The sequence below is a fragment of the Penicillium riverlandense genome (genome assembly GCF_028828495.1).
Source record: "Penicillium riverlandense strain IBT 135883 chromosome Unknown utg000006l_segment0_segment0, whole genome shotgun sequence".
In the NCBI taxonomy this organism is placed as follows: domain Eukaryota; kingdom Fungi; phylum Ascomycota; class Eurotiomycetes; order Eurotiales; family Aspergillaceae; genus Penicillium; species Penicillium riverlandense.
Window position 1 is genome coordinate 1783363 of NW_026643197.1, and position 24023 is coordinate 1807385.

Consider the following 24023-nt stretch of genomic DNA (forward strand, 5'->3'; position numbering starts at 1 on the left):
GAAACGAAGGCGGCCAAAAAAGAAGAGTCGCATTCACGAGTATAATGCTTATGGAACATTCAAACGCCTTCCTATTATACATCCGGATAATCGCAGAGCCCGAACAGCCATCCCAATGTTGTGTCCGTACGCCTATTTTGCAGCAAATTATCTTCTGTTGCCGTCTGGTGTCCCGCTTCCATGCAAACCAGGTAGCCCGGCACCAAATGCACCAGGAGGTCCAGGCATTTGCGGTATCGGAAAGCCCTGCGCAAGTAGCTGTTTCTGCAGCTGTGCCATGTCGACATTCATAGGCGGAGCACCCGGTGGTGGTGGACCTCCCATTCCCGGCATCATTGGGAACCCCGGTATCCCCTGTGGCGGAGTATTGCTATGCATCTGCGGGGGTTGTTGGGCAGATAGCAGAGCAGCCAAGCGACCCGGATCCATGCCCGGGATGGCGCCAGGCATGCCTGGCAGTTGGGGAGGCGGTGGAGGCTGCGCAGCGCCAATACCCGGCAAAAGTCCCGGTACATCTGGTTGAGGAGCGCTTTGGATACCCGGCAGAGAAGGCGCGCCGGGCCGTCGCTGGTCGACCAAGCTGTCCGCTTCGTCCTGCATTTCTTGTTCCTCTTCCTCGCGCATTTGTTTCCGGCCAAAGCCGCGACTCCATGTCCCCTGGGCCTCGGCGGCCTCTTCGCCGATGTGGAAGCGGTCTTTCAGGTAGCTTGTCTCGCCCGGACGGGCGCGAGACCAGAATCGAGTAAAGTTGTCTTTTGATCCAGACGCCAGGATGTGGCCCAGCGGGTGCCAGTCTAAGGACCAGATCGTGGCGGCGTGCGCGTATTGGATGCGATGCGCTGGGTAGATCACCTGCGCTGGGGTGTTGGCGGGGTCTGGGCTGTCGTATGGAGCCACCGTGGGCATCTGGCCGCTGGGCAGATTGGGTTCATCCAGTAGATAATGGTGCAAAGATCCGTCCTCGCTGCCGGTGGAAATCAAGTTGCTGTGAATCGGATGCCACGTCAATGACGAGAGCGGTTTCTCATGCCCACGTAGAATGCAAATATCCCGCATCATGCGTAAATCAAAGACCCTTGCAGTCTGATCTCGCGATGATGTCGCAAGTAGGTTACTATTCACCCGGGAGAAGCGCGTGGTATTGACGATGTTCTTGTGGCTGTGGAGGGTCGTCAGACACCGCGTCGTGCGCGGGTCCCAGAACTTGACCTGGTGGTCCTTCGACCCAGACACCAACAGGCCCTTGGTCGGATGCCAATCACAGGACTTGACGTCCCAGTTGTGTCCAGACAGCACGGTGTCGCAGGTTCGAGAGGTGAAATCGAAGATCTTGAGGGTCGTGTCGTCTGATGCGGACAGGAACTTGGTATCGCCGGGTGACCACGCCAGGTCACGTACTGCATCGTGGTGCGCGTCATCAATCGTCTCGACGTTGTTAAAATTCGGCCGCCAGTATTTGATATCGCCTCTTTGGCCGCCAGAAATCAGCCAATCCTGGCTATGAGAGAATGCGATCGAGGTGACACCCGCTTGGATTTGATCGTAGTGTGCCTGCCAGAAATTAATACATCGCAAATATAACAAGAGAATGGGGCAAAACGCACATCCATGACCGTCTCAAAGTTAAAGGCCGTTCCGTTCCAGAGCATAAACTCCCCCGTATGTCCACCGGTCAACAAGCGTCTCCCTTCGGGCGTCCATCGCACCACGGTAATGGGTTTCTTCGATTTTCCAATCGACTGATGCAGGTGTCGCACGGGAATGCTATCGGCAGGGGAATGGACTCGGGCCATGGGAGGGAGCATCTAGCAAAAATCAATCAGCCCGGTTGTGACTGTCAAGGCTCCGAGCACACCTACATCCAACATGAAACTCGCACTCGGTCGCTCAGTCTCCATGCGGTGACCTCCTTTGTACTGTGGGCGCCGCGTGCGCATCCATTGCACCATCGACGAGCCGTAATCCGTGACGAGTCCTGGTTGTTGTTAGTCGAGCGCGCGCTGAGGATCGCAACCTCCACAGCATCACATACGTGGTCGCCGGGGTCCCATCGGACCGCTGTCATAGTTCTTCGTGAACCGGCCCCCGGCCTGGTCCCCATGGTCGTCGTAGTAGGCCATACCTGTGTGTGGTATGGGTGTGCACCTGGGAGACTTCGAGTTGGTGAGAGGTGATCACGGAAGTCTCCTAGCAGGGCACGTGCTGATTCCGCCTTATCTCTGTTGTTGCGCTATGATCCTCATTCCCCCGCCGAAGTCGAGCCCTTGATTATTATCGGTGTGTATAGCAGGGTCCTTCTTCTTTTTCTTCCTCCTGCCATGCAAGGGCATTCTGCATCCCTCCAATTTACCTGTGTCGCTCGTGGATTTTGATTCTCTGCGGGCATTCTAGCACGGTGGATAGCTACGACCTGACCACTGCTCAGCTTGGCTCGGCTCAGCTCCGCAAGACCCAGGCAATATGACGCAGACCGAAGCTACGGAGACAACGTCGTCTACAGCAGCCGAGACAATTGTAAACGCTGCACTGAGCTCATCGCAGTCCAAGCCCCGGCGCAGCAAGTATCGACATGTAGCTGCGTACCACTCGCAGCTGAGACACTCCAGTCTCAGTCGCGAGGCGAATGTGACGCCCAGTTTTCTGGGGTTTCGGAATCTGATGGTGCTGGTTCTCGGTACGGGGTACGAATCATGCTATATGGACCTCTGCTGATGCGAAATAGTGGCGATGAATCTGCGATTGATCATTGAGAATTTCATGAAGGTAAGTGCTTGCAAACCACAAATTCCGGGCACGCTGACAGCCAGCACAGTATGGAGTTCTAATCTGCATCAAATGCCACGACTATCGCAAACAAGACCTGATCTTAGGCTCGATTCTCTTCGCACTGGTGCCGTGCCATCTACTCGTGGCCTATCTGATCGAGTCGGCCGCCGCCGGAGCCGCCAAACAGACCATTGGCCTGCAGAAAAAGACGGCCGAGGAAAAGGAATACGACCAAAAGGTGTTCCAATCCACCTGGCCCTACACGGCCTTCCTGCATACATTGAATGCCACCCTGTGTCTGGCCGTCACCAGCTTCGTGGTCTATTTCTACATCCACCACCCCGGCATTGGGACCATTTGCGAGTTGCACGCCATCATCGTCTGGCTGAAGATCTGCTCCTATGCTTTCACCAATCGGGACCTGCGTCTCGCGCTGCTCAATCCCTCCGCGGACCCGGGTCTGCCGGATATATACTCGTCTTGCCCATACCCGCGCAACATCACCATTGGCAACCTGAGCTACTTCTGGCTCGCGCCGACACTGGTCTACCAGCCCGTCTACCCGCGCAGCTCGTCCATCCGCTGGTCCTTTGTCGCAAAGCGTCTCGCCGAATTCGTCGGCCTCTCGGTATTCATCTGGCTCCTGTCGGCGCAATACGCGGCCCCCGTCCTGCGCAACTCGATCGATAAAATCGCCGTGATGGACATCGCCTCCATTCTGGAGCGGGTGATGAAACTGTCCACGATTTCGCTGATCATTTGGCTCGCCGGGTTCTTTGCCCTGTTCCAGGCCCTCCTGAACGCCCTGGCGGAGGTCATGCGGTTTGGCGACCGCGAATTTTATACAGATTGGTGGAACAGTTCGAGTCTGGGTATGTATTGGAGGTCGTGGAATCGACCGGTATACCTCTTCATGAAGCGACATGTCTATTCGCCGCTCGTCGGCCGGGGCTGGAGTCCGCTGGCGGCGAGCGGGATGGTGTTTGCGCTGTCGGCCATTCTGCATGAGATGCTGGTGGGCATTCCCACGCATAATTTCATTGGTATGGGTTCCCTTTTTCCCCTTGTGATCCACTATGCAGCTAATGATACTGATGTCTGCCCATGCAGGAGTCGCATTTGCGGGGATGATGTTCCAGCTACCTCTGATCGCCCTCACCGCGCCTCTGGAGAAAAAGCGCGATCAGCTGGGCAAGACGATCGGGAACTGTATTTTCTGGGTGAGTTTCTGCCTTGTGGGCCAGCCACTCGGGGCGCTGTTGTATTTCTTCGCGTGGCAGGCCAAGTACGGCAGCGTGAGCAAGATACGGCTGTGATGTTTTGAGGGATCTATTGGCGATTGCATACACGATTTAGCATTTGATCTGGTAATTGGTTGGTTATTTCAATCATGTCTGACACGGGGAGACAATCGCATTGTTGTTGGCAGAAGCAACCATGTATTTCCCCACAATATTCCCCCACGACAGTAAATAAATCTAGGCTACCGCAATAATAACGATCATCCGGATGGCACCTCATGGAGCCCCATCGAAACACCTCCGAGTCGGATAGATTGAAGCCCCGAGCCATTGATCGGCCCAGTCAAGGCCCGAGTCCCGCCGCAACTTAAAAGCTTCTCCACAACCCCCTTGTCAGTCCGTCAAGTTACTACTCATTACAGTCAAAATGGTCTCCATCACGCTCCCCAACAACTACGGGTGCGTTAATTACTCCTATCTTCGATCTCTGGACCTCTTGCTAACTAACCCTAGCGCCGTCATCGCGGTCGCCCTCGGTGCCATCCCCGTCCTCAGCTTCATCCACGGCGGAATCACCACCAGCTTCCGTAAGAAGGCCAAAGTGCCCTACCCGCACTGCTATGCCACCGTTGAGCAGTGCAAGGAGAATGTCAGTCCTTCCCTCCCTCCCTCTCTACCTCACTAACGATCCATGTCCATCCAGGCCTCGGCCGAGCAGTTCAACTGCGCCCAGCGCGCCCACTCCAACTTCCTCGAGAACGCCCCGCAGACTATGCTCTTCACCCTCGTTGCTGGCGTGAAGTACCCCGAGTATGCGACGGCCATTGGCGCCGCGTGGGTGGTGCTGCGTACGCTGTTCCTGTATGGCTACGTCTACTCGGGCAAGCCGCAGGGTAAGGGACGTATGATGGGTGGGATGTTTTGGTTGGCGCAGGGTGCGCTGTGGGGATTGAGTGTGTTTGGCGTCGGACGGGATTTGCTGTAATACCATCACCTTGTTATTATCCTTGTCAAGTAAATTGAATTGAATACTTCACTCTTGCTTGAAGGAGAGTGGATCTGTAGATGTGTAAAGCGGTGAAGCGGCGCAGTAAAAAGTTCCCGCAATGAATTCACGATTCATTGTTTGCTTCATCTCATTCCAACATGTCCTCCAAGTCGCACTTGACATACGGCGCTCGCGCCCGTACACACCCCAACCCATTGGCTCGCCGACTCTTCGAGGTCGCCGAAGCCAAGCAGAGCAATGTGACGGTGTCTGCCGACGTGACCACCACCAAAGAACTGCTTGACCTAGCCGACCGTACGAACATCCATTTTTCTCGGCCAGTTCTTCTTCGCAGTTGCTAACAGGAATGTCATAACCTTCAGGTCTCGGCCCCTACATTGCCGTGATAAAAACCCACATCGACATCCTCTCCGACTTTAGCGAAGAAACAATCACCGGCCTCCAAGCCCTCGCCTCAAAACACAACTTCCTCATCTTCGAAGACCGCAAATTCATCGACATCGGCAATACCGTCCAAAAACAATACCACGGTGGCACCCTCCGCATCTCCGAATGGGCACACATCATTAACTGCGCCATTCTCCCCGGTGAAGGCATCGTGCAGGCCCTCGCGCAAACCGCTCAGGCCGCGGACTTCCCGCACGGCCCGGAGCGCGGCCTGCTCATCCTCGCTGAGATGACTTCGAAGGGATCGCTCGCGACGGGCGCGTACACGGCTTCCTCGGTGGACTACGCGCGCAACTACCCGTCGTTTGTGCTGGGGTTCGTTTCGACTCGATCGCTGGGTGAGGTGGAGGGTACTTCTGTTGCGCCATCGGAGGAGGAGGACTTTGTTGTCTTCACGACCGGGGTTAACCTCTCATCTAAGGGCGATAAGCTCGGGCAGCAGTATCAGACGCCACAGTCGGCCGTTGGGCGCGGTGCAGACTTCATCATTGCTGGAAGGGGCATCTATGCTGCGCCGGATCCAGTTGAAGCAGCGAGGCAGTATCAGCAGCAGGGCTGGGCGGCATATCTGGCGCGTGTCCAATAATTACATATAAACTACTGCAAACTATAGAAATCGTACTATGTACCTATGACTATGCCACTGTCGGGTGGAGGCCACTCCCTATCTCGCCATCTTGCCGGCACCAGCCCGTGTTGACGCCGATCATCCTAGCTTCTCCTCACTCCCCTCTCGCGGTGCCCAATCAGACGTCCTAGCCTCCGCTTTGGTTTGTTATCACTGACCCACTGGCAGACGAGCACAAAGAGCTCTCAGATAACGCCACATGAAAGAGGGAGAGGGGAGGAGGATATGTACTACTGATTGACGCAGTATTTATGCAACCCCCTTCTCCTGCCAAGGTTGTTTGCATACCAACTTCACCCTTTCCACTCTTCTAGTCTATAACAATACCACTAGGCACCAGTTCAATGCCGGACGACGACAAAGCAGCCGGCCATTCCTCTGCCGTGGATGTGGAGAAAACCACCCAGCGTCTGGAGAAGCACTCGCATGATGCCGACGAGGCGCTCAAGGCCTTCGAGGGCATCCAGGGGGAAGCGATCGAGCTGGACGAGGCGACGAATCGGCGACTGTTGAGAACAATCGATTGGCACATTATGCCGATTATGTGTGTGGTCTATGGGATGAATTATCTGGACAGTATGTTATATACATGAACACCGAACTGTGAAAAGGGGTCACTTCTGACTAGATCTTCTCTTTTATCAGAGACTACACTCTCCTATGCGAGTGTGATGGGCATCAAGGAGGACTTGCATCTGATTGATGATCAGTATCAGTGGCTGGGGAGTTTGTTCTACTTTGGTATCTCGGCTTACTATTTCCTGGCAATGCAATTAGTCACTCACGATGTATGCTAGGGTATCTCGCCTGGGAGTATCCGACCAGCCGCCTCCTCCAGCGCCTCCCACTGGGCAAATACTCCGCAGCCTGCATCCTGATCTGGGGTCTGATTTTGAGCTGCTTCGCCGGCGTGCAAAACTACGCGGGCGCCATCGCCATCCGCTTCTTCCTCGGCGTGTTTGAAGCGGCCGTGACGCCGGGCTTTGCGCTGTTGACTTCGCAGGTCCGTGAGAGCAAAGCACCCTTAGCCCCTTCCTTCGGTTAGATACATAAAGCCCAAATCACTAACCGGACACAGTGGTACACCAAGAAAGAACAAGGCAGCCGGGTCAACATCTGGTTCAGCTTCAACGGCTTCGGACAGATCCTCGGCGGGTTCGTGGCATACGGGATCGCCATCGGCACAGAGAAGCACGGCGCCGCTATCGAGTCCTGGAAGATCGTGTACCTGGTGATGGGTTTGCTGACCATCGCGCTCGGTCTGGTGTTTCTGTGGGTTGTCCCGGATAACCAGCTGAATGCGCGGTGGCTGAGCAAAGAAGACCGCGTGCTGGCTGTGGCACGGGTGCGCATTAACCAGCAGGGGATCGGTAATAAGCATTTCAAGATGTATCAGTTGAAAGAGGCCCTCATGGATCCCATGTCGTGGGCCTTTTTCTTCTATGCCCTGTTGGCCGATATTCCGAATGGGGGAATCACTAATTTCTTTAGCCAGCTGGTGAGTTTGGGTGTGATTTTCTCCCCCTCCAACAACTACTGACCTGACGACCATCAGATCACTAGCTTCGGATATACCGCAGAACAGAGCCTCCTATACGGCACGCCCGGCGGCGCGGTCGAGGTGATTTCGCTGCTCCTAAACGGGTACATCGGGCACATCACAGGACAGCGGATCCTCGCCAGTCTCGGCGGGCTGGTCGCGTCCATCGTGGGGATGATTCTAATCGTCGCCCTCCCGCTCTCGAACAAAGTCGGCCGTCTGCTCGGGTACTACATGACGCAGGCCAGCCCGACGCCGTTCGTGGCGCTGCTGTCCCTGATCTCGTCGAATGTGGCTGGGTATACGAAGAAGACAACAGTTGCCGCTATGTATCTGATCGGATACTGCGCGGGGAACATCATCGGTGAGTCGAAGTGTTTCTGCCCCGCTCTATAGTAGTTGGTGGTTGGGGAAACTAGTTACTAGCTTGGGTTAAGTTAATTAGCCTGTCGTTACTAACCGCCCACGCTCAACTAATTAGGACCCCAAACCTTCCGCCCCAAGGATGCCCCGCGCTACGTCCCCGCCGAGATCACAATTATCATCTGCTGGGGCGTGTGCCTGTTTCTATTGGTTGGTGTGTGGTTCTGGTATAGGCGGGAGAATCGGCGCAAGGCAGAGGCTCGGGCCCAGCCGGGCTATGTGCGCTTGGAGAATCAGGAGTCAGTGTTTCTCAATTTTTCTGTCGTCATGATCACCGCTGACAGTCGTCTAGATGGCTCGATTTGACGGACCGGGAGAACCCCGAGTTTGAGTATTCGCTGTAGTCATTAGTGAGGGACTGAGTTAGGGCTAGTCGCTAGGTACATACCGAACTAGGTACAGATACATGCATGGAGTAAAGCCTTGAGGATTATTGCCAATGGCGGAGGGTCCTGCCAGCACACTGACAACCATAATAGAACCCCACTATCTACTTTCCCCTTGGGGCAACGATGGACCCCTGCAGGTTTTGACGCCCAGAAAGAAAAAAATCAAGGGCCCACCAGCTAGTATCGTCTCAGGCACGGCGTCTAGCGGTGTAAAACCCCTCGTTTCATCGTTGCTTTTAATGTTTTCTTTTGCGTCCTTACTTCTTTTCTCTCGTTTTGATTTTCTTCTACTCCCAATCCCCGAATGAAGCACAGTCCGCCACCATGATTTGTCTATACCTAATCTGATCGTGGATCGACAATACATTCACCATGTCCATCACATGCACCCTGCACATGGACGCAGAAACCTTGTCAAAGACAATAACAACCTCTGCGGCCATCGCCGTGTCCGAGCTCGCACCATGCTCCCCCACGGACTGCTCCTCCCCTAAGATGATGAAAAGGGTTGATCCACCACCACACCTGGAATCACCGCCGACCTCAGCAAACCACTCGCGCCCAGGGTCCCGGAGCGCCGTCCGCTCTCGCCCAACAAGTCGGCGCAACTCGCTGCATTCTGCACGGCGGTCGGTCCCGAATGCCACCATCGTCCCCGTGGCAAGTACTTCGCGCACCACGCCGCAGGAACGCCGCGAGTCGTTGCTTGCGCTGCATCGCGAGTCGGTCAGGCTGTTCCAGGACCAGGAGGCAAGCCCTTGGTCGTTGGAGGATGTAGCCAGACGGCCCTCGTCGTCGAGGAGGGTCTCGTCGAGTTACAGGCACAGGCCTGAGCCGCGGACTTCGTCCGATGCGGGCTCGGGCTCGGCGCCGCCCTCACCTATTGCTTCGTCTCACTCCAGCCGTGCAGCAGACCAGCAGTACCACTTTCATCGCCGCTCTGGGAGCTCTGCCGCGCCTTCTCGTCCCTCGCGAGAGAGGTCATATTCATATACCCTCCCCAGCTCGGGACCAGACCATGCACACGGGCAGGAACACATCCACAGCCCATCCGCCTCATCAGTCCACGTCCCCGCCACAGTAATGGAATGGACATCGCCCACGACCCGCCGGCGCGAGTACGAGAAGATCGACCGTGCCAGCCGTGGCGTGCGCGGGCTGTGGCGCCGTGTTGCGCCGCGCTGGTTCCGGCCTGATGACTCGCGGACTCCCTTCTTCGAGGAGGGGCGGTCGAGTCGGGGTCGCGAGGGCAGCGTGCGCAGGTTTCGGATGGATTTGCCTGATGATCAGGATTATGATTGGGCTGGCTCGACGATGAGGCATGCGGATGAAGACGAGGATTGTGGGCTTGAGGAGGATGGCTGCCATAATCATAAACCGCATGTCCAGATGGTGGGTTATCCAGCTCGGAATCTTTCGTCTCATGCCAATGAGGGCCGCCGACGGTGGACTCCTCTACGCACGAAGACTGCGCCTTGAATTACGCTGGTGCTCTTTTATCTTTTCCATACGCTCTCTTTTCCCTTATTGTTTGGCTATACGCAGCACCGGTGCTGTGTAAGCCCCTTGCCCTATCTTTACGATGATACCATGAATTTTGATCCGAACGCCTGCATGAGCATTGGCCCCCTCCCATTCCCAGTCCCATTGCTGTTTCCGTTGCATTATTACCTACACCCATTGCAGATACCCTTGCATCGCATCGCATTACATCAGATTGCATAACCTCCCATGACATCGCATCGCATTGCATCATATCCTACCCCCAACGTGGACCACCTGTTCCTTGTGTGGTGCCACTTTTACTAATGACTTGAGTTTGTTTCTCTCCTTTTTCTGTTTCCTTTCCTCTTTTTTGTTGTTAACATTGCCGAATCAGCACCAATACCCACAGCAAGACCGATATCAAGACTGAGATACCCTTCATTGGTTACTACTATACGGTGTACATACATTCTTAGCATGGTCAGATACCAGCCTCTGATATACAGATGAGGCCGTTTATTTTTATGTTTATTTTCTTCACATTGTCGCCTCCCATGGGATGAGATTATAGACCTGGGTAGTATATATAGTACCGTGTAGAAAGCCCGACAGCAACAGCCTCCGATTTGGTATCGTTCGTAAGTAAAGAAGGACATCTCATATATTATAAATAAACAAGCAGCACAGTACACAACTCAAGCCCAAACTCGAAACGCCATTTTCCATCCCTGGTGTTCAAGGATCTATGCACGGGGTATATATCTCATAAAACCGCTTCTGCTTCAACCCTCCGCTGTATATGTATGTCTCTGCATCACAGCAAATCGAAATCATCCAGCTTCTCGCGATAGCGCATGATGTTCCGCTTGATCTTGCTCGAATCCACCCAGGTGACAAAGTCCTCCATGTTACGGGTGACCAGGAAGGCCGGGTCGGTGACGACTTCTGTCCCAACCCGGACGTGACCTTGTTCGATGAATGTGGTTGCCTTTTGAATCATGTTAGTCCTTTCGCGGCCACTTGTATATTCCATCTTTATCCAAAAGAGGAATGGGGAGAGAGAGAAAACTCACAGCCTTAATAGTCTCAACCATCCCACTCCTCACCATCAGCACCGCCAATCTCCGTCGGCAAAACGCAGAAACGGTAACCTCCCGCTCCACCTTCGAAAGACCCGCCCCCTGCTCGCGTGATTGTTTCAGAATCCCCATCCGCCACAGCTTCTCCAGCAGTTCAGACTCGATCTTCTTGCGGGTAGCGTCGCCGTCGGGATCGAGCGCTGAGAGCTTGTGCGCGAGTTGGCGGAGTGAGCCGCAGAGAGCGTTGTATTTCTTGTAGTCCATGGGGTCTTGCAGCATGTATCGCTGCCGGATGTGGTGTTCGCGATGCGAGCCATCGGATTTGTAGGTGTGGAAGTCTACTTTCCGGAGGAGTCTGCCGTTCTGTTAGGATTGAAGAACTGGTGCAGAGGGTTTGGTTTGAGGTGAAGGATTGTGGAGAGTGGGAGGACTGGAGAGGAACATCTCGGGAGTGGGAAGAAAACACATACTTCTGCTCATGATGCTTGAGTTGGCGAACCATTTTGGCGGTTGTTTTGCGTCACTGGGACTTGAGAGCGAGGTGGTTGTCTGTCTAGAAGTTTTGCGATAAAAAAATGAGGCGGTAATATTCTGCCACCCCTACAGTCCACGTGACCATCGGCCCAACGTTCTTCCTGCGGCCACCTAATGTACTCGATCCGAGCGTATTTACTTCGAGAACTGTCAGGATTGTCCTTCATTGCCGCACGCAATTCCCTTCAAGGCTCATCGGACATACCCAGGTTGTCCACCCATTACCCCATGACTGTCGCTTAATCCTCGATCGCACGTACTCGCTCCTGCAGGCAGCTCCGACACCAAGGCTTCTCGGAGGTCTTATCTGGGCTGAAGCTTCTACCTCCCAATTATATATACCCCGGATTATATCAGTCGCGCCGACAGCTTTTACACGCAATGCAGTGGTACCGGTTTCTTTTCGCGCTAGCCGTGGTGTTGTTTTCGGCGGTTGTGCTCGCTGCGGAGGACTACTACAAGATCCTGGGACTGGACAAGTCCGCGTCGGAGAGGGATATCAAGCGGGCGTACCGTACGCTCAGCAAGAAATATCACCCTGACAAGAATCCGTGAGTTACTCACCACCTAGTCGTTGATCACATCTTTATCCTGACCTGTGTTTTTCTTGCTTTGCTACAGTGGAGATGACTCGGCTCGCGATAAGTTCGTCGAAATCGCAGACGCATACGACGTGCTCTCAACCTCGTCATTACGGAAAGTCTACGACCAATACGGTCACGCGGGCGTCGAGCAGCAACGGAAAGGCGGGGCCGCGGGCGGGCAACCGCATGATCCCTTTGATCTATTCTCGCGCTTCTTTGGAGGAGGTGGTCATTTTGGACACGCGCCAGGACAGCGCCGTGGACCGGATATGGAGATGCGGGCAACACTGCCTCTCCGTGACTTCTACATGGGGAATGAGATTCGATTCTTAATCGAGAAACAGCAGATCTGTGATACGTGTGAGGGCACCGGGTCCAAAGACCACCAGGTCGAGACCTGTGATCTGTGCAGTGGACGCGGGGTGGTGATTAAGAAGCACATGCTCGCGCCGGGCATGTTCCAGCAGGTACAAATGCAATGCGACAGGTGCGGTGGACAAGGCAAAAAGATCAAGAACCCCTGTCCCGTATGCCATGGCAGCCGAGTTGTGAGAAACCAAGTCGAGATGGCCGCGGACGTTGAGCCCGGAATGGACAAGGGCCAGCGACTGGTATTTGAGAATGAGGCGGACGAGAGCCCGGACTGGGTTGCCGGCGACCTGATTCTGGTTCTGGACGAGAGGGAACCACAACTGGGATCGTCAGACGAAGATCGCACAGATGGCACGTTCTTCCGCCGCAAGGGCAAGGATCTGTTCTGGAAGGAGACCCTGTCGCTGCGAGAGGCATGGATGGGCGAGTGGTCGCGCAATCTGACGCATCTGGATGGCCATGTGGTTCGCCTTGGACGCAAGCGCGGCGAGGTTGTGCAGCCACTATCTGTTGAGACGGTTGATGGCGAGGGAATGCCGCATTACTCGGAGGGTCATTTGCATGACTTGGAGTCAGAAGACGATTCCCCTGGCAAGCTCTACGTGGAGTACACGGTTGTGTTACCCGATGAGATGGAGAGCGGCATGGAGAAGGAATTCTTTGCCCTGTGGGAGAAATGGCGCAAGAAGATCGGTGTCGATCTGGCCAAGGATAGCGGCCGGCCGGTGCCTCCGCCGGCGGAGGAGGGCAAAGACGAGCTGTGAGGAGGTATTGAATTCATCTTTGTACATTGTAACCACTGCCTTTTTTCGCTACCGGCTCTCGAATTGGCTGGACTAGATTAGAATTTGGTCTTTTTCCTTTTCGTTTTGGGGAGCTGTCAGAGTATGAGCATATATACAATAGAACTGGTGTCTAGTTCTGCTACGCTGCACATCTTGAGTCAAAGTATCATTATTTTTCCATTGATGCCATCAACATCAAGATCGTTTTTCTCTTCCAGTCAGTGCTTGTATATATCCACGTGTCCCAGCACAAATGCATACTGAACACGAGCCAATGAAGATGATTCACCCTCTGACAAATAATTGCAAGGAAAAGTTTCGCTTCGCTTCAAAGCACTGCTGGCTGACATCAAAGGCAAAATTTGGAATGTTTTAACTTCAACGACGGTTAGGCCGTAAGGCCCGCAAAGTTTGTTGTCCACCTGGCAGTTGCCATCACCAACGCAACTTGAACTTAGAAAGAATGTTGGTGGCTGTTGAACTAGAAATAAAATAAACCCAATTATCAACGCTTTGATGTTCTCGGTAAATAAACCCCGGTCATACTTAGTCTGCAGCGGAAGGGACCCGGTGAGAACCCGGTCAATAACAGCCCCTTGCAAGAGCCAGGAACAATTCTGAATGACTAGAGGTATTTTTAACGTCCTCTTTCTAATAGTTATCTCACAGGCGAACTGTTTAATAATACTCCACTTGTCTTTTCTCGCACAAAGTAACTACTACGTAGGCCATCCCAGCAACCCCGCCCTGGCACGAGCGGAGAACCCACAGTCCTTCGCTAGCAGTCATGCGTTAGGGCAAGATGCGAGCGAAATGCGAACTCACTTCGATCTCCACATTCTGGGCCACCGTTCGTCCGGTGGCCTTAGCTCACAGCGGATGACACGGCAATTCCAAATTGAACAATACAGGGCCGATACTCTATGCAATGTCGCCTAGACCCAGCCAGCGATCTGCAGTTTCCACGAACGGCACGAGGGCTTACCCACGAGGATACACAATGATCGTCTGCATCGTGAGCTCAGACCCCATCTTGTCCGCCACATGTTCGCATACACAAGAATAATCCATTCATCGGACCGCCAAGGTAGAAGTGGGAAAAGAGTTCCTGGGCCCGAGACTGACCAATGCACGATGCCCACGTTATTTGATGACCCCCATGGTGCAGGAAGGCAAAAAGCCTTGACCTCTTGTAGCGATTATGCACCGGTTGCCTGAATGGTGAGACCCGACTTGGTGGTCAAGTCTAGATCCCAGCGGAGAGGCGCCGAGGGGAACGCCCATGAAAAAAAAAACGAACCAAGTCCTGACAGTTTCCATATTGGTGAGCTTGCATGGGTGGCAAGGTCCAACGGCTGCCCAGTGCCTTTCATGACACCTCCGGTGTGGGTCCTACATGAATCATGTTTCCTCGAACGGGCCATTCGGATGTCAACAGACGGTGTAGATACTATAATATGCTGGTCCGATAGAAAACAGGATAGCGTAGTAGCATTCGTCAATTGCCAAGCTAGGATGCACCATAGAAGAAGGATTACCGCGGCATTCTCAAAAGTCCACGTCGGGGATCATGCCGGGGATCATCAGGGCCGATCTTCTGCAGGGTGATCGAAATCCCACTGCTGGGACGATTTGCGTGCAAACCATGGATGGAAAAGGCGACATTGGCGCAACATCTGCAGAATTTCAACCAGGGTCCGCCGTTGGTGCTGACAGCGATCGACATAGACTAAAGCACATGTGCAGGATGCCAAAGCCTCTTTTCATGGCATCCCGCAGGATGATCTCGGGGAGATTGTGGCGTTTTGTTCTGTTGTTTTGTTTCCAGCGCGGCGGGCCAATGGAGCGCCCCGTTTGCAAGCAATTGTTGAAAAAAATTACGTCTGTATTTAGTACTATTGTGCGACGGGGCTTTGTCTGTGCGACGGAGAGCGGATCCACCGGTTCCCCTTGTTGACGGAACAAGATTACAAGAACGAGAATTGGAGAAGTGGGAAGCTTTGACCGCTAGAGACTCCTCGTCATCCAATCCATTCTGTCTAAACACGGGTACCCACTGATGGCTAGGTGAAGATCAATGCAAATGAGAGAGAAAATGAAATGAGAAAAATAAGCGTGGATCCCGGAGGCCCAGACGCAACCATCAACCTCGGGAGTTCTTGAACGCCGTCGGATAGCCTTTTTTTTAGCGTGTTCGCAACTCCCCTCTTCGCACCTAAGCTTCAAATCGCGTTAGCCTTGCCCGGTTCTCGATTAGAAATATGGATCCTTCTCATCTTTCTGTCGTGGGTCTGTTTCTTGCTAGTCCTTGAGTCGTTGGATAACTTTCTCTTCTGGTGAGCGTGGGACATGAGACACGAAGGGAAGGGACGGAAAAGCGAAGAAGAAAAAGAAGATGCGTCCCTTGTCTCTGGACAATGGCGTCACTGGTAATGGAGGCATGACCACTGATACTCTGGAGCCCATTGCTATCGTGGGTCTTGCCACGCGGTTTCCCCAGGATGCGACGAGGACAGAGAATCTGTGGGAGCTGCTGTTGCAAGCACGGACGACATGGACTCCTGTTCCACGCGAACGTTTTAACGCGGATGCGTTCTATCACCCTGATCCAGAGCATGGCGGGACTGTAAGTATTTCCAGAAAATCATTCAGGATATCGTTGACCCTTAGTATCCAGTTCCATGTTCAAGGAGGACATTTCCTTGCCGAAGACCCGGCGTATTTCGACGCGTCCTTCTTCAACATCACCAAGAATGAACTCCTGACCCTTGACCCACAGCAGCGGCTGGTGTTGGAGAATGTCTACCATGCTTTGGAGAATGCCGGTATCCCATTAACCAATGCTGTTGGCTCGAACACGTCCGTGTTCGTAAGCGGATTCAACCATGACTATCTCGGGATCCTCAACTCCGACCCCGAGACGACCTTGAAGTACAAACCAACCGGTGCCACTAATGCCATCCTTTCAAACAGGGTCAGCTGGTTCTTTGACTTCAAGGGGCCTAGTATGACTATCGACACTGCCTGCTCCAGTAGTTTGGTGGCCCTTCACCTTGCTGTGCAGAGCTTACGGGCTCGAGAGACTCACATGGTAGGCTTCGGCACATTTTCACATGTGAAAAAAGGGTTGCTAACAGTTCCATACCAGGCTGTTGTCAGTGGAGTGAGCATCTTGGAGAACCCTGTAGAAACCATTGGCATGAGCCATCATGGTTTGCTCGGATCCCATGGTCGATCGTTTAGTTTCGATTCCCGCGCCGAAGGCTACGCCCGAGGAGAAGGTGCGGCCACCATCGTGTTGAAGCCCTTGCAGAGCGCCGTGAGAGACGGCGATACCATTCGAGCTGTGATTCGCGGCACCGGTGTCAGCCAGGATGGCCGGACCCCTGGTATAACGGTTCCCAGTGCTGATGCACAGGAGAGATTAATCAGAGAGGTTTATTGGAAAGCCGGGTTGGATATTGAACGCACACGGTTTGTAGAAGCTCATGGCACGGGCACCAGCACTGGCGACCCTATTGAAGCCGGAGCACTAGCGAGAGCATTTAAATGCCGACGTGATACTCCGCTCTATGTTGGAGCCATCAAATCCACAATTGGTCATTTGGAAGGTGGCTCTGGGATCGCCAGCATCATCAAGTCTATTCTCATATTGGAATCTGGTATTATTCCGCCAAACTTCGACATCCAGGAAATAAATCCCAAAATCCCTTCGACAGAGTGGGATATTACTTTCCCCACAGAAAGTATACCTTGGCCATCATCTGGCTTACGGAGGGTATCGGTGAATTCATTCGGAATTGGAGGTACCAATGCACACTGTGTTCTCGATGATGCTTATCACTATCTCCACGAACGACAGATCCCCGCGATTCATCACACCAACCCTCGCGTCCCCACGAAAGATAACATCAAAGGCCAGCTGCTGGCCATATCAGGCCTGAGGAACCCACGGCAGGCCATCACCGATCCTGCTGACGGGAGTGACCACTCAGGAAATGGTTTCGTATTTGTCGACACTCCTACAAGCGACGGATTTTGTGCCTCTCCGGTGTTTCGCTCCATGGAAACATACACAAATCTCGTTGATGTGCCACGGGTCTTCCTCGTCACGGCATTTGACGAAACGGGCGTGAAGAGGACTGCAGCCGAGTATGCTCATTATCTCAATGGCAAGACAGCGCAATCTGGAATTCATGGCGATCTTCTTGATGATCTATCCTTCACCATGTCGAAGAAGCGCACTCTGTTTTCTTGGAGGAGCTTCGTCATGGCCTCCACGGTCAAGGAACTTGCGTGGAATCTATCTGAATGCAACTTCACCAAGCCTGTGCGAACTGCCAAGACACCAGAAATCAGCTTTGTCTTCACCGGTCAGGGCGCTCAATACCAGGCCATGGGCAGAGAGCTCATGGTATATCCGGTTTTTCGGGAGTCTTTAGAGGAGGCCTCAGAATACATTCGTCGACTGGGTAGTCCTTGGATACTGATTGGTAGATTGGCCTCTTTTCAACGTGTGCTTCCTATTTACTAACACATGTATAGACGAGCTCTTGGCCGAAGGCACATCTTCGCGAGTTAACCTCCCCGAGGTTGCCCAACCCCTGTGCACGGCGTTGCAAATTGCCCTTGTCGACCTCTTGACCAGCTGGGGCATCTTTCCCACACGTGTGACTGGACACTCATCTGGTGAGATTGCTGCTACCTATTGCGCCGGCAAATTGTCACGAGAAGCAGCGTGGAAAGTCGCGTACTACCGCGGATACGTTTCGTCGAAACAACTAGCAGCAAATGGAGCAATGATGGCCGTGGGTCTAAGCGCGTCACAGCTCCAACGATACCTTGACTCTGTTCACAGTGATTGTATCGGAGAACTCATCATCGCCTGCTACAATAGCCCGAAGAACAACACCGTCTCTGGGGATGAGGCCATGGTGGATAATCTGAAAAAGCTATTGGATGCAGATGGAGTCTTCGCCCGGAAACTTAATGTTACTAACGCTTATCATTCTGCCCATATGGAGGTCATTGCAGACGAATACTTGCGTCTGATAGGTACACTTCCGCACGGAAAACGATTGGCAGCGCCACATGTTGTACACATGTTTTCAACTGTCTCTGGACAAGAGATCTGCGATGAACATCTGTCTGCCCAATACTGGGTTGACAATATGGTTTCTCCTGTCCAGTTCACTAGTGGTTTGAACGCGCTGTGTTCTAAATACAACTCCGCTGGTGATGACGGCGCCGATGTTTTGCATCATATCGTGGAAATAGGCCCGCATGCGGCATTACAAAGCGCCATCAAAGAGACGATTGCATCCAGGAATCAGCGGCCTCAATTCAAGTACCTCCCTATCCTCAAACGCAACGACCACAGCTTGAATGTTTTGCTCAGTACACTTGGGTTCTTGGTTGCAAGTGGCTATCCGCTCGACTTGCACGCTATCAACCTGTCCTCCAGACCCACGGGCAACAGACGGGCGAGGCTTTTAGTGGATCTGCCACCGTACAGCTTCAAGCATACAGAGAAGGTCCTATATGAAAGTCGCCTAAGCAAAAATATTCGATCTCGGAAATTCCCCCGACATGATTTGTTTGGTGCCCCCGTGGCAGATTGGAATGCCCATGCCCCAAGATGGAGGCATTTCATCCGGTTAAACGAGAATCCTTGGCTCAAGGACCACATGGTATGTTGATTCATTCAGAGTTCATTGTCTGTCTACTCACGATATATAGGTTACTGGCAGCTATGTCTACCCCGGAGTTGGCTATCTCATCATGGCGATTGAAGCGTCGAGACAACTGGTCAATGAGAAAAAAATCACTGGATTTCGTCTCCGACGTGTTTCTATGATGAGGGCCTTGATTATTCCTGACACCAAGGATGGCATTGAGGTCTCTTTATCCATGACACCCACTGAAGGGTCATCAGAATCAAGAATATGGCATCACTTCCAAATCAGCTCTTACAATGCTTCGAGTGACGAGTGGACAGAACATTGCACTGGCAATATCAAGGTTGAATTCCAGTTGCCCCTTGATCCGATTGACAATGGCCGCGAAGAAGAAGAGGAACGCCTTGCCTGGAAAGCTGGTCTCATAAAAGCGCAAGAGATATGTTCACGGAACATGAACTTTCAAACAATGTACAGCAACTTTCAAACATCTGGACTCGCCTTTGGCCCCCTATTCCAGAATCTCGGAGATGTTCGATCCAGTGGACAGAAGCAAGGCGCGGCCGTTGGGTCAGTTACCGTTCCGGATATCGCGCAGTCGATGCCAAAGCAATACATGCACCCTCACCTCATCCACCCGGCCACAATGGACAGCATGATCCATATGATCATTGCGGCCGTGCTGGATTCCTCTGGGAAGCCGAATCTTGAAAAGATTCGGCTACCCACTTTCATTCGGGATGTTTGGGTATCGGCAGAACTTACTTCTGCGCCATCTCACAAGTACACAGGTCATGCATCGGTATCCGTAGCAGCCTTCGACAAATTCGAGGGTCAAATTCGGATTCTGGATGAGGACTCACACGCGCCTTGCATCCGCATGGATGGAATTGAGCTGACACCTCTGGAGCCGGGACTTGTGGAGAATAAAAAACGTCAATTGTGTAGCTCCATAAAATGGAGTTCAGATCTACATTTCCTCAATTCTCAGACTGCTTGCAGCTTGACAATCCCCAAGGAGATTGACAGTGAGAAGGCTCGAGATTCCGTCAAAATGTTTCAACATGCTACGATGCTGTACGTGACCGACGCCCTGGACGAACTCAGGGATCTCGACATGGTGAAAGTCGACTTGCATCTGCGCAAATTCTACGAGTGGATGCTCCATATGCGTGAAGACCTTGTCTCCAACGCGATAATTCATCTCCCGTATAGTGAGTTCCAGGAGCTGGCCGGCAATAAAGCTCTCAAGCAAGCGATTTGGGATAAAGTCGAAGCTTCCAGTGCGGAGGGCGCCCTCACTACCCGAATGGGCCGCAATATTGTCCGGGTGATGCAGCAAGAAGTTGAACCCCTTGATCTCATGTTTGGGCAAGATTCCATGATGGAAAAGGTTTACAAAGAGAGTCTTCATCTCTATAACCTGCCGAAGCATCTGCATTCTTACCTCTCTTTGCTCCGCCATCAACATTCTGCACTGAAAGTACTCGAGGTCGGAGCTGGAACGGGCAGTTTTACGGCAGAGGTTCTTGACGTGCTATCCCCAGATCCCAAGAACAACGCCGGGAGCATTGCCAGCTATGGATTCACAGACATTTCCTCCAGGTTCTTCGAGAAAGCCAAGAAACGGTTTCAGTCGTGGCAAGATATCATGTCATTCCAATCCCTCAACATCGAAAGAAACCCGGTTGACCAGGGATTCCAACCTGGCACCTACGACCTGATCTTCGCGGGTAACGTCATCCACGCGACAGCCAACTTGCACACGGCGCTGCACAACTTGCGGTTGCTGCTCCGCCCCGGCGGCAAACTGATCATGCAAGAGGGAACGCGGCAAGACTTCCTTTGGTATCCACTCATCTTCGGCCAGTTGCCTGGCTGGTGGCTGGCTAATGAACCTATCCGGCAATGGTGTCCTTATATTCCTGGGTCAGAGTGGGACACGATCCTAAAGGAGTCTGGGTTCTCAGGCGTTGACATTGAATATCCCAGCTCGACCGAGGAAGACTTGTCGTGGCAGAGTATCTTGGTTGCTTCTGCTGTTGCTCCGGTCAAGGAGAAGTTACCGCAGAAAGTCTTCATTCTTACTTCTGGTACATCAAGGACTACAAAAATTGTCACTCTCCTTCAAGAGAGTTTGACAAGGGAGTGCCCCAATGTGATGGTCGTGGGACTTTCAGATCTCAGCGAACTCAGCTTTTCGAATGCTCTCTGCATATCTTTGATCGACCTGGAACAGCCCCTGCTTGCGGCAATCGAGGAGAAAGAGTTTATAGCATTGAGAAATATGTTCAATGCGTGCCACGGCCTACTATGGGTCGCCCCAGAGGCGCACAGCGAGCCTTTCTCCAGCATGAGTCTAGGTCTCCTTCGGACTGTTCGCTGGGAACGAGATACCGATGGCTGGAACTGTGTGACTCTGATCGTCAGTGACTTCGAGAACATATCTTCACAAAATCTTGTGGTCAAGATGCACAATATCTTAGAGCGGCAATTCGTGGAGCAGCCCGAAAACGAGCGCCATGCAGAGTACCTCCTGCAGAACGACATCATCCATGTCGGTCGTCTGCGCGAATGGGATAATGCAGATGACTTTTTGGCTGCGCGGTCATCAAATGCTACCCCTCAGATCCAGAGACTTGTGGATATTGATCGTCCCATTGAATTGAATACTTCTTCTGCAACCGATCAACTTCACTGGGTGGCTGACTCGCGACATAGCACTTCACTGAATGATACAGAAGTTGAAATCAGTGTTCATGCTGTTGGACTTCCATCAAATTTTCAAGGTGGCAGTCTTTTGAACGAGGCTGCCGGAGTCATAACGAAAACAGGGTCGGCAGTGGATGGCCTGGCCTCTGGGGATCATGTTGTTTACATGATAGCGAATGATCGAGCTGGCTGTCTCCACACTGTGGACCGAGTCTCCCAGAATTTAGTCGTCAAAATCCCCGAGACAATTCCCATCAAAGTTGCTGCTAGTTTGCCTTCCATATACACCACAGCAATATACGGACTCGGCGAGGTAGCGAGGCTAGGCGAAGAGGATACAATCCTCATCCACAGTGGTGCCTCCCCCATCGGCCAAGCAGCCATCCAATATGCCAAGCTCGTCAAAGCAGAGATCTACACTACTGTGTCGACAGTCGAAGACCGCGCGCTCCTGGTCTCGGAGTACGGCATAGCCGAAGACCACGTTTTCTCAAACAGGGACCTCCGCTTCGCGAAGGGAGTCATGAGGCGCTCGCAAGGTGCAGGCGTCGATGTCATTTTCAATACTCTCTCTGATGAAGCTCTTCAAGAGTCGTTGACATGTCTTGCTCCCTTCGGGCGCTTTATCGACGCTTCCAATAAAGATCTCCATTCTAATGCAACGATTGAGCTTGCTTCTCTACATCGCAATGTGACTCTCACCACCATCGACATGACCCTTCTCGCGCAGCGACGACCAAAGCTACTCTGCCGTTTGCTGCAGGAGACAGTGAAGCTATATGCCGAAGGAAAAATCAGCCAGGTTAGAGGTGTGAAGAACCTGAACTTTACCCAGATCCAGGAAGGGCTGCAGGCTGCACAGAACGAAAAGATCGTCTTTGTTCCTAGTTCATCTGATCTCATCCCGGTCGTGCCTGAGCCGATAACACCCTACCGATTCGAATCAAACGCATCTTATATCCTAGCCGGCGGCCTGGGTGGTCTAGGACGAAGTCTGGCACGATGGATGGTTTCGCGTGGCGCTAAGAACTTGATCTTGCTGTCTCGCAGTGGTTGTGCCACGAAGCCTGCCGAGGAAATGGTTGCAGATTTGAAGAATAGCGGGTGCAACGCTCATATATTCAGGTGCGATGTCGCGGATGCAGAGCGGCTGAGGGACGTTTTGAAGGAATGCTCGAAGACTTTGCCGCCTATTAGGGGATGTATCCAGTGCTCGATGGTACTGCGGGTAAGTTTTGTTGCCATTCCCACCAAAGAAAGAAAACTGACCGGCTTAATAGGACGGTGCATTCGCCCGAATGCCCTTCGAAGACTGGCAAGCCGCCATAGCCCCTAAGGTCCAAGGCTCATGGAACCTGCACGAGACATTGCCCTATGACATGGACTTCTTCGTCATGCTATCTTCTGTAGCAGGCATCTTCGGCAACAGGGGGCAATCCAATTACGCCGCCGGAAACACTTTTCAAGACGCCTTAGCCACCTACCGCACCGCCAAAGGCATGCGTGCATCAAGCATCAATCTAGGCAGTGTCTCGAATGCAGGCTGGGTAGCCGAGAACCGGGGCTCGATGTGCACGCACTCCGCACCGCTATTCGAGCTCCTTCGCGAAGATGAAGTCCATGCAGCGATAGAGTATCTGGTTGACCCGCGACACAAGAAATATACCACCCAGAACAATCTCCCGGAGTCGCAGCTTGTCCTGGGTCTTCCCAGTGCAGAGCTGTGTTGTCAGAATGGCATCCCCCCGCCTACATTTTTGGAGTATTCGCTCTTTACCCATTTCAGGGCTACGGCCGTTGCGAAACACCGCGAGGGGCGTGAACAGAAGACTGTTAGCGCTGCTGCGCTTTTGACAGCGACAGCCAACTTTGAGGATGCGGTGGTCGTGGTCTCGGACGGTATTGTCGAGAGACTCTCGTCATTACTGGCCATTCCAGCGTCTGAGTTTGATAGACAGCGATTCGGCTTTGGGGGTATTGACTCATTGGTAGCGATGGAGTTTCGCTCATGGATTGTTAAGGAGTTGAAGGCGGAGGTATCGTTGTTGGATATTATGGGAGCGCAGAATATCAGGGCGCTGAGTGAGAAGGTTGTGAAGAGTCGATTTGAGGAGAGGAATGATGGCGGCGTTGGTGGAAGGGGGTGACGAAGGGATCGCCATGATGCGATGATATGATGCCGGTTATGATCATGATGGTATGAATACGATGTTCACGACTTTTCTTTGTCTTGTCATGTTTATTTGAAGCGATGTTTATTCCTCTGCATTGGCGGCTGCTCTCGTTATAGTTCTGGATGTTTATTTAGAGCTTGCTAATATTGTTTCATATTCTGATCCATGGTCCTTGCA

The 24023-nt window shown here is 52.8% G+C and overlaps 9 protein-coding genes across 9 annotated transcripts; 7 read left to right on the forward strand and 2 right to left on the reverse strand.

Moving 5' to 3' along the window:
• Positions 1 to 147: 147 nt before the first annotated feature.
• Positions 148 to 2120, reverse strand: N7474_006962 (WD40 repeat domain-containing protein; the record flags this gene model as incomplete). Its single annotated transcript, XM_057198372.1, has 4 exons — positions 148 to 1551; positions 1605 to 1805; positions 1860 to 1975; positions 2033 to 2120. The coding sequence occupies 4 exons, from the start codon at positions 2118 to 2120 to the stop codon at positions 148 to 150; spliced, it is 1809 nt and encodes a 602-aa protein (XP_057051812.1).
• A 340-nt stretch (positions 2121 to 2460) lies between these two features.
• Positions 2461 to 4082, forward strand: N7474_006963 (putative diacylglycerol O-acyltransferase (DgaT); the record flags this gene model as incomplete). Its single annotated transcript, XM_057198373.1, has 4 exons — positions 2461 to 2674; positions 2723 to 2763; positions 2813 to 3809; positions 3877 to 4082. 4 exons carry the CDS (start codon positions 2461 to 2463, stop codon positions 4080 to 4082), a joined length of 1458 nt encoding a protein of 485 aa, XP_057051813.1.
• A 352-nt stretch (positions 4083 to 4434) lies between these two features.
• Positions 4435 to 4992, forward strand: N7474_006964 (MAPEG family protein; the record flags this gene model as incomplete). Its single annotated transcript, XM_057198374.1, has 3 exons — positions 4435 to 4466; positions 4521 to 4656; positions 4711 to 4992. 3 exons carry the CDS (start codon positions 4435 to 4437, stop codon positions 4990 to 4992), a joined length of 450 nt encoding a protein of 149 aa, XP_057051814.1.
• A 161-nt stretch (positions 4993 to 5153) lies between these two features.
• Positions 5154 to 6049, forward strand: pyrG (orotidine-5'-phosphate decarboxylase pyrG; the record flags this gene model as incomplete). The annotated part of the gene is made up of 2 exons (XM_057198375.1): positions 5154 to 5310; positions 5379 to 6049. The coding sequence occupies 2 exons, from the start codon at positions 5154 to 5156 to the stop codon at positions 6047 to 6049; spliced, it is 828 nt and encodes a 275-aa protein (XP_057051815.1).
• A 386-nt stretch (positions 6050 to 6435) lies between these two features.
• Positions 6436 to 8398, forward strand: N7474_006966 (allantoate permease family MFS transporter; the record flags this gene model as incomplete). Its single annotated transcript, XM_057198376.1, has 7 exons — positions 6436 to 6667; positions 6737 to 6832; positions 6889 to 7094; positions 7170 to 7589; positions 7647 to 7995; positions 8113 to 8293; positions 8347 to 8398. 7 exons carry the CDS (start codon positions 6436 to 6438, stop codon positions 8396 to 8398), a joined length of 1536 nt encoding a protein of 511 aa, XP_057051816.1.
• A 417-nt stretch (positions 8399 to 8815) lies between these two features.
• On the forward strand, positions 8816 to 9922 carry N7474_006967 (uncharacterized protein; the record flags this gene model as incomplete). Its single annotated transcript, XM_057198377.1, has 1 exon — positions 8816 to 9922. The coding sequence occupies one exon, from the start codon at positions 8816 to 8818 to the stop codon at positions 9920 to 9922; it is 1107 nt and encodes a 368-aa protein (XP_057051817.1).
• Positions 9923 to 10742: 820 nt separating this feature from the next.
• N7474_006968 (snoRNA-binding rRNA-processing protein IMP3) lies at positions 10743 to 11509 on the reverse strand (the record flags this gene model as incomplete). The annotated part of the gene is made up of 3 exons (XM_057198378.1): positions 10743 to 10916; positions 11002 to 11362; positions 11478 to 11509. 3 exons carry the CDS (start codon positions 11507 to 11509, stop codon positions 10743 to 10745), a joined length of 567 nt encoding a protein of 188 aa, XP_057051818.1.
• Positions 11510 to 11922: 413 nt separating this feature from the next.
• N7474_006969 (uncharacterized protein) lies at positions 11923 to 13261 on the forward strand (the record flags this gene model as incomplete). Its single annotated transcript, XM_057198379.1, has 2 exons — positions 11923 to 12092; positions 12163 to 13261. The coding sequence occupies 2 exons, from the start codon at positions 11923 to 11925 to the stop codon at positions 13259 to 13261; spliced, it is 1269 nt and encodes a 422-aa protein (XP_057051819.1).
• Positions 13262 to 15677: 2416 nt separating this feature from the next.
• On the forward strand, positions 15678 to 23819 carry N7474_006970 (type I polyketide synthase; the record flags this gene model as incomplete). The annotated part of the gene is made up of 5 exons (XM_057198380.1): positions 15678 to 15908; positions 15960 to 17775; positions 17828 to 18972; positions 19022 to 22900; positions 22953 to 23819. The coding sequence occupies 5 exons, from the start codon at positions 15678 to 15680 to the stop codon at positions 23817 to 23819; spliced, it is 7938 nt and encodes a 2645-aa protein (XP_057051820.1).
• Between the last annotated feature and the right edge of the window lie 204 nt (positions 23820 to 24023).